Here is a 9146-nt window from a genome sequence, read left to right as displayed (position 1 = left end):
AGCCTCACGTCTCAATTATTTACTGAAAAATTACTGTCAGAGCAGTTTTTACTTTAGCCAAACACATACGGACAGCAGCGCTCACAGGTGAGGAGAGAGTGAAAACTCGAGGTGGGGCCAGTGGGGAAATCAAGTCTTTAAAAGACAAAAACAGAGTGATGGTGCTAAGAGTACAGAGGTGGATGAGAAAGCTGAGCGCTCTGGTGAATCTCAGACTAACATTTGTGTCAGAAGAATATGTATGAGAAGGAAAAAGGAAAAATGTTAAGATCGAAATGAATTTTGGTAGACAGACGAGTCACATGACAGCCAAACTTTTTGGAAGAATTTAATTAATACAGTGCAAGTCTAATTAGAAATGTTTACTGGCACATGATCCTGTTCTAGAGGCCTTTCCACAGGGAAACACTGATGAAGACAAAACCCCCCCAAACCCAGCAGTTACGGTCTCAGAGGGCGAGGTTGTGCCTTTCGGGGAATAACCACATAATTTTATTTAGAACTGATGTCAGGACTGGTGGTTAAACAGGGAGGGGCTGCTTTTATGGTTACACCGGGTATGTGCGTGCGCATATATGTGTGTATGAATGTGTGCATGCATTTCACCATAACATGTGTTGGAGGATGTGGCAGATGTTGCAGAGGCAAGGATTAGTGTGTGTGTGTGTGTCTTTAAGTGTGTGTTAAAAATATCTTTCCCACAGCGGGAAGCCACAGTGGCCAATTACAGCGCAGCATCTGGGCTAGCACACAATTATTAGTGCACGTGTGTGAGTGTGCGTGTTTCTGTGCATGTGTGTGTCTGTTTACAGAGGGGTTGTGGAGGTTCAGGCGGAGTTCAGGTTATTCACATCTCAGGATGTAGAGTTTCAGTAAATGGTGCAGCGTGTGTGCAACAGTGGCGCGGCTTTGTGTCACAGCGGCAGAATCTAAACACACACCACCACGAGGACGACAGAGCTGGGGAGAATTAGAGGCACGGAGATGAGTAAATATGGAGAAGCAATGGAGACAATGATGAGAATGGAGACGGCACTGCAAGGAAGTAAGGGCAGGAGAGAAAAACCAAATAAAAGCTCTAACATCTCCAGCAGAGATATGATACATTGCTCTCTTTTCTCTCTTTCTCTTTTTTTCCCCCTTCCACACTCTCAAAAAAGAATGCAGAGCGAAAATACAAGCCCAGCAACAAAAGGTACAACTCTGCACATTTTTAGTCTGTTGCATAATTCCCTCTGGAGTCAGTGGAAAACTAATTCTGTTTGTTTTATTTTCTCATTTTCAATTAAACCACTCTAAGATTATGATTGCTTTTCAGACTGGATGTTTTGGATGCAGGTAAGCTGGTTGTGGGTCAGTCTTCACCTGAATTTCATTCAGATTAATTAAATTGCTCGAGGGGGTTGAAATGCAAGAGCAGTTGCAAAGTTTCTGCCCAGATATAGTAGCAAATTAATATTTTCCTTCAACAAGTCCTTTAAAACAAATTATTTATGCCGCTTTACTTCCATTAATTATTGCAGTCATATTGGGTGTTTTTTGAGTACTTAAGCTTAACAACACAAAATCTGATAATAACATGGATAGACTTAATTCTGTCTCCACAGCTAACACTGCCATTAATTAAACGAGATAATATCCAAGTCTAAGGTGATCAGAAACCTCCTAAAAGGAGGGAAGTAATCAATAATCACCTGTAGCCTTGTGGTGTTTCAGGCAGCTAAAGGAGAAGCTTTAACAAATTTAACTGAACAACTTTCAAACTGACTAATCACATCAGAGAAACAGCTGATAAAAAGAAATTACTATAATGCTGACTAACTATGTCATATATTTATTGATTACATCCAGTGGATGTGTGCTAGCTTTTCTGGTATTACAAGGCAATATGTAGAAGATAATAATGATTTGATAATTTTGCCAAATTCCTACTCACAAAACATGAAAATTAAAATTCATCCAGGCAAAGAAAATCCCATTCATGCTGGTCAGTACATTACAAGCAGTGTATTGTGACAATGTGTTGTTACAAATGCTAGTAGGGGGACAAATGGGGGTTTGGGATGCAGAGTATTAGGTGAAGGGTAAAAGAGTTAAAGCAGCAAATGGAAGTCGGATAACTACCACAAATACCTTTAGAGCAACAACAGCTGGTCATGTCACCAGTCATGGTTTCCCCATATGTGTGGCTGAGGACAGTGTCCACTCTAATGTGAGCACATTGACAGTAGCTTCCATTATTCAGACATTCAGTGCAGACGCTGTGCTGACAGCACATTTTGCAATGCACACCTTAGCTACAAAGCTTGCTTTCTGCGTGCTGTATATAAGAAAACAGTGGCTCTGTGGTTTCACGACTACATTCACGTGTGTGCTATGAAATGGGGATAAACTCACAGAACTATACTGATGATGCACTAAAATAAAACCGTTTGTGTAAGTTTTTACTCATGTGCACAACAATATTCAAGAAATAATTGAGAGCATAACTTGACATTAGTAAATGACATTCTGATTGTATTTCCATTTTTAATTAACAAACTGAAAGTGAAGTGACCCCAAAGCTATTGTGATAATTAGCTTTTAGACAGCTCACATAGAAAATCCATTGTCCTCAAACAAATACTAATGTGCTTTTGTGCCCACATCTGTCAATCCTACAGTACACACAGAAAAAGCCTCCACTCACTGTTAGTTTTATTGTTGTACTGGCTACATGTAGTCAGTGACTAGCTCAAGGAAGGAAAGAAAAGCTGCCCGGTTGCTTCAGTAAATGTAGATAGACAGAGAGAGTAATGCAGAGTATAGATTGCTGCAGTGGATATATTGCTTTTCGGAGCAGAATGTGCCCAGCAGAGCAGAATTAGTCTATCAACTAGCATAAGATAAAGCTTGAAAATATCCAGTCAGATAATGCACGGTCCTAGATATTGACTGCAGCAGAGCACCACAAAGCATCTTAATGTGAAGGTTATTGGTCGATCTGTTTGCATCGGATGTTGGGGAGAGAGAGCTTGGGAGCCAACCCAATGAACCTCATCCTCCTCTCCCTCTTTTATTCTGTTTCCCAAGAATCTTGTTGACTTGTTATTAATTTTGGCTTCATTTGAAGCCACCTGGTTATTCCAGTCACTTCTCTCCAATCACAGATTCCATTCTGGAGGGAACAGCTGCAGGAGCCAAAGACAAACATAAGGCTTACGTACTCTTGTTTTATTTGGACAAAGTAGAGTATAGAACTGTTGGTAACATTTCCATTTAATGACGCTGGTTAGAAACTTTATTTGCTCTCTTTCTAAAACGCAAGCATGCCTAAGGGGTGCATGCTTCTGTGGGGAGAAAGCATTCATTTAACCAAATAGTGTTACCTTGACCATACGACACAATAATGACAACAACAACAACAAAAACAAATATGTGTTGAACAAGAAAGCTACACACTCAACATGCAGACAATTAACCAGCCCAGTGAGCCTTGTTGGAGCTCCACCTTGTGCCTTTTGTCTCCGCGCTCTGCTATTTCCTCCGAGGCAAGGTTTTCTGCCTGTCTATGCATAACTACTGCCCCCCTATGGTCAAAGCCGTTCACTCACTTGTTTTACTGCACTGCAGCAGGCCCACACTCAGTGTAGAATAAAACAGGTCTAATTAGATCCTAAACCTTTCTTCTTTCTGAAAGATAAGACTTTAATCAATACAGCTTCAAGATTTCCTGTTTAAAAGCACCTTCTGCTCACTCGTGTACTTATTGCTTGCACATTTCAGTGTTTGTGCTCTACTGTGCTCTATGTGCAGAAGACACAGGAAAGTCTTTTTTTCATTAATTCATTTACAGGAAGTTACTCTCTGATAGGTTTTGTAGTATATTATTGTGCTTACTATGCACTTTACATACTTCATGAGACCACAAGGAATTTGCCACTTGTAGAATTGTAGTTCTTTTTCGGTTTTTCTAAGATACTCCAAGTTGTCTAGTGAACTAACAAACATTTTAACCATTGAGCTAATCCTTGTTGTTATTTTCGTTTGATGAATATTGAATATTTATGAAACAAAAAAAAAGAATATTTACTTGTGGTTGATCAGTTCAAGCAAAACTTGATTTGTGACATAATGTATCACAACTTAATATATACATTAACATGTCTGATGTCTGGGGATTAAAGTGGGATAAGGCATGTGGGGGAACCCCAAGTTGAAGTGCAGCAGGGGAAAAGAATTATATAGAAATAAGTCACATAACGTGTTCAGTGAGCTCCAGTAGGTTTTTCATCGTGTACAGACTCTGATCTGTGCTGCGACTGCTCGGAAGCTTCCTGTTTTTTGTGGATTGAGTGACCTGAATTCAACAAGATATCAGATGTTACACAAACTATGTGACTAATTTCCCAACTCTAGACAGAATAGAGCATAAAAGGCAGAAATCAGCGAGTGAATCTGCATCAGCATCATCACTTTAAATTTAATTTGCTAAGTTTGTAGCCTAACATTAACCATGAACATCACAGCTGTCCTGCGAGTTCAACATTGTGCATCACTGTAAACTTCATCACAATGCTGCAGACCAACCAGTTCAGCCTGAACCATCGTGTACTAAAGTGCTTGTTTACTTAGTTTTACAAAAACATCAGAAATACATCATGTTTAGGTCCAATATCTGATTTAAGAACTCTAATAATGAACTAGAACTTTACGAGTAAAGTTCTAGTTTCTAGTTTATAAAATTTTACTTGCTCAGCAGGCCTTAAGTTTGAAAATAATCTCTCACCTTCCTTGCCTGTACTGCCTTCTTACATGTTTCCGCATCTCTCTGTGCAACACATTAACTTTTTTCTCTCTCTCTCTGGAGTCCTTCATTGGAGAACTCATCACATTAACTCATCTGCCTGCCCACCCCCCGTGACTCTGTTCGCAGGCGTAAAACAGACTAGTGGCCATCATCCAAGGAGCCTTCCTGGGTAAACCAGTAATCAACCTCCCTCACGTCAAATTTTAGCCATTAAAGTGGTCTTCCGGTTCGCTTTAGGTCCTACTGACAAGACTTGTCAGTGCCCCCTCTTTCACCCCCTGCAACCCCCAACCATCAGCCCAGCAACCCATCATAACCCATCACCAGTTCAAGCCCTGGCTCCGACAGTCTCGGTCGTTGTGTCCTTGGGCAAGACACTTCACCCGTTGCCTACTGGTGGTGGTCAGAGGGCCCAGTGGCGTCAGTGTCCGGCAGCCTCGCCTCTGTCAGTGCGCCCCAGGGCAGCTATGGCTACAATGTAGCTTGCCATCACCAGTGTGTGAATGTGTGTGTGAATGGGTGGATGACTGACTGTGGTGTAAGCACTTTGGGGTCCATAGGGACTGAGTAAAGCGCTATACAAATACAGGCCATTTATCATATAGTATCATCAACACAAAGCAGTTATAATCAATATGTCCTGAAACACATTTCGCACAGTTTTACTCTACTCACCTTAAACTATAAGTTATTTATTTCCTTCCAATCTACACCACTTCTTTTTTTTTACTGGACACGACAATATAACGACAATTAAAACCATAAAAAAGAATCTTACTCAGCACTGGTGTAAACTTTTAAAAAACCCTAACACAGAGAAAAAAAGTCTTTCTTGAGTCAATCAGATGAGAAGAGACAATGGCGTGTTTGTTTATAGTATTGTTTCATAGATGGGTGTCCTTGCTGGATTCCGGGAAAGGAACAAAACTTCCTCTGCTACAGTCGCAGTCTCAGTGAAAGCAGACAGGCTCTCGGCGTGAGTGCATCATGGAGAGACCTGTTGCCGTGTCGGTGCGCAGGAGTCCCTCACTACCAGATTACAACACCTCAACCTCCACCTTGGCTTTTGACCAGCATTTCACTACAACTCTCAAAGGAATTCTCCTCCAGGCTGAGATAGTAAGTGTGACTTTTGAGTTTATGATCCTTTATCCTTGTACATTATCAGCACTGCTAAAATCAAGCTAATGACCAGAAGCAAGTGATTATTCATTCAGGAATCCTTGTCAGGAAGGGCGGTAATTTGGATGTTAACAATAGACATCAATAGAAATATAAAGCAACTTACAGTTATGGTAAAAGTTTACATTAATAGCTGTGAAACACACAGGCAGCTAGAGAAGAGACAGCTTAATAAGTGGTTGTTTTAAGACTCGAAATATACAGACAGGTCTTGAATTATGCTTTAATAATGATTGTTTTTCTAGAAGTTTTTCTATTTACACATTTTAAAGAAAAGTTATATTTCCCTTGAATGTTTTATGTTTCTATGAAAATCGGAAGTTGACCAAAAAACTCCAAGCAAATCAACTCTTCCTCCTTTTTCTCCCTCTTTGTCCCTCTTCCTTTCTAAATCAGCTGAAGGAAAAAGTCAGGATAGCCTTACTCTAAATACAGTCTGGCTGTCTGCCATTCAGAGGCTGGGCACGCCAGAGCTAAAATAATCTGATTTCAAACCATTGCAGTTAGGTTGTTAAGAAAAACCTAACAACTTTCTGGTTGGGTTTATGTTTGCAGATTTAAGAAACTGTTCCGTGACCATACAGATTGGCATATTAGTTGCAATTTTAGATCTAATGCTTGCAGATAAAACTTGAAAATTAAACCATAGGAACTCCTCTTTAACTTCAAACCCTAACCTTTGGCTGAGTGCAGCAGGTGCACTGAACCATTTCAGTAACACAACAGGTTATTTTGTTAAGTTCCCGAGCACTAAATGATTTGATTTCAAAGGAAACCAAAACAGCTCACAGTCATGCTTCACACCAGAAAACAGTTTCTTCCTGTAATATGAAACATCCAGCAAGAATCTTTTGTTGTGGAGGGGAAGGGTGGGGATTGGAATAGTGTTGGGAGGAAGGAGATTTAGTCACTCACAACCACAGCACTCACCCACTCACTGAGATGGAGAATTAAAGCGATTAAAGTGACATGAAATACAGTTAGAGTTATGCGGTTTAATCATTTTTGACTTTAAAAAAGCTGAAAGTCTACACATCTTCAATCCACTGTGTGCTGTAACGAGACAAAACTACAAACGTCATCTTTGGCCAACGAATTATCAGTCCAACCACATGCAATTTCTGGAGACATATCTATATCATACATGAATTCAAAAGATACAGAGAGATTAGAGCTTCAGCCAGTATTGACTCTGTCTGCTCTCCTCCCCTCTCTTCTAGATATGTGGCATGTTAGTGTGGATTCTGGTTGGGGGTACAGACTATTTTCATCTGCCTGCTCTCTGCTGGGTGATGTTTCTTTCCATCTTGTTCTGGATTCTAACAGTTAGCCTGTTTATAATTTACCTCACTGGAGTCCACAACAGGATACCACAGGTCCCCTGGACCACACTGGTAACTCACAGACACATGCAAATACTGCACAAACAAGCTGCTTTACTCTTTTTGTTAAAAACTATTTTTCCAGGATTTTGCAAATAGTTTTTAAAACCTGTAATTCTCTGTCTTTGTCTCTATCAGTCACTGTGCATTAATTGCATTGCTACTGCACTATATCTTGTGACAGCAGTAGTAGATGCTCTCTCCGTCAACCAGGACGTCAGGGGGCGACACAACTATAACTGCTGGGCAGCATCAGCGGTAAGAGCACTTACTATTTTTTAAAGACAAAAAAGAAAGAAAGAATAGCAGAAAGCTATAAATGCAGCATTTCTACAAACACAGCGACTGAGCTACCATGGAGATTATTGGTCTGAAGTCTTGTTTTGTTTTGATAAGACAAAATATACTTTTATATCTCAAATGTTAGAGCTAGATCAGTAAGCATAACTTAAATAAAGTAAATTAAATTAATAAAATATGACAAAATAAGTAAAAAATAGAATAAAACGTGTGTAAAAAGTCAGATATGATACAGTACAATGCATTATTAAGTCGCTTTAAAGATGGCAACTGATTGTAAGTGGTCGCATGCCTGAGCCGAGTCGTCCCAGCAACCATTTCAAAGGCACCAAAATTACAAGTTCATTACACACAACCGCTGTTTTCCCCAGTGTGACTGTAGCATAACTCCAATTTTAATCTGTACGTAACTTGGTGCTCAGCACTGAAACTGATAAGAAAGCTTGACCTGAAATTTTCTTAGTATTTCTCCACCAGAACTTTATATTCCTAAAATGGAAAGATTTTAAGTTTATATGTATGTGGGAACTTAAATGTACAACATAATGGGTTGTACTGTAGACTGTTTCTGGGTGCTGTAAATGGAAGTGAAAAAATGTATATATAAAATAAAAATGTATATATATATATACATAAATACAAATATTATGTCCAAATCTAACTTCAGCCTATTTTTGTGTCTGTTTTGTTTCCCCCTTTTTTTCTCATCTCCTCGTTCACCTCTCAGTTCTTTGCATTTCTGACCACACTTTGTTATGCAGGAAGCAGTTATCTGAGCTACCGTACATGGAAAACCACAGAAGAAGAGCAGTAGCGTCATTGCCTCTCATCTTATTGCAACATCCTTCTTTTTCTCTGTCAACACAAACGTTTGTGACTTCTGTGACCAAATTCTAACGAAGTAAAGTTCAGTAGAAAAATGAAAAACCTGCTGTGACGGAGCAGCCACTTGTTTTCAGCATGTTTAACCTTGTTTGTGTGATGCAGCCGTGCAACCAGTGGTCTACATACAAGCAGTTTGAGAAGATAAAGCAGTGAAGGACGTAACATAAAAACCATGTGTACACATGTGTACAATGTGCGTTTGTTCTAATATCCAAAATGCTTTTTATTTTGTGTATTGATTTTTCTCTTGATTGCCACCAATTTCCAAAAAGATCAAGTCAAAAACGTGCTGCTCACAAAACACTGAACATTATACAACTTTATCCTTCAACCATAAAGCATAAATAAAAATAGTAAAATCATTTGTATAAGCTTTGTGTGATTTTGATTAAAAGTGCAAAATGTCACAGCTTCTTCACTGCTGTAAACGTGCAATTTTTTTTTCACTGATGTCTTTTCATTTAATACCAAAAACCCCCACCTGTCATTAGCACATATTATATATTTAAACTTGGAAACAAACTAAACTCATCTTACATAATGACTGTTCTGTTTGTTCACAGGAAAACAGTAAACTGCAGACCCAATTTCCAAAAAAAAGAAAAAAG

The 9146-nt window shown here is 39.3% G+C and overlaps 1 protein-coding gene across 1 annotated transcript; it reads left to right on the top strand.

Moving 5' to 3' along the window:
- Positions 1-5686: 5686 nt before the first annotated feature.
- On the top strand, positions 5687-8952 carry cmtm8b (CKLF-like MARVEL transmembrane domain containing 8b). The gene is made up of 4 exons (XM_082552698.1): positions 5687-5908; positions 7192-7365; positions 7492-7611; positions 8381-8952. The coding sequence occupies exons 1-4, from the start codon at positions 5777-5779 to the stop codon at positions 8465-8467; spliced, it is 513 nt and encodes a 170-aa protein (XP_082408824.1). The 5' UTR covers positions 5687-5776; the 3' UTR covers positions 8468-8952.
- Positions 8953-9146: the final 194 nt, after the last annotated feature.

Source organism: Aulonocara stuartgranti (genome assembly GCF_965226115.1).
Source record: "Aulonocara stuartgranti genome assembly, chromosome: 11".
NCBI classification, from domain to species: domain Eukaryota; kingdom Metazoa; phylum Chordata; class Actinopteri; order Cichliformes; family Cichlidae; genus Aulonocara; species Aulonocara stuartgranti.
This window is presented reverse-complemented; position numbering and strand designations above follow the sequence as displayed.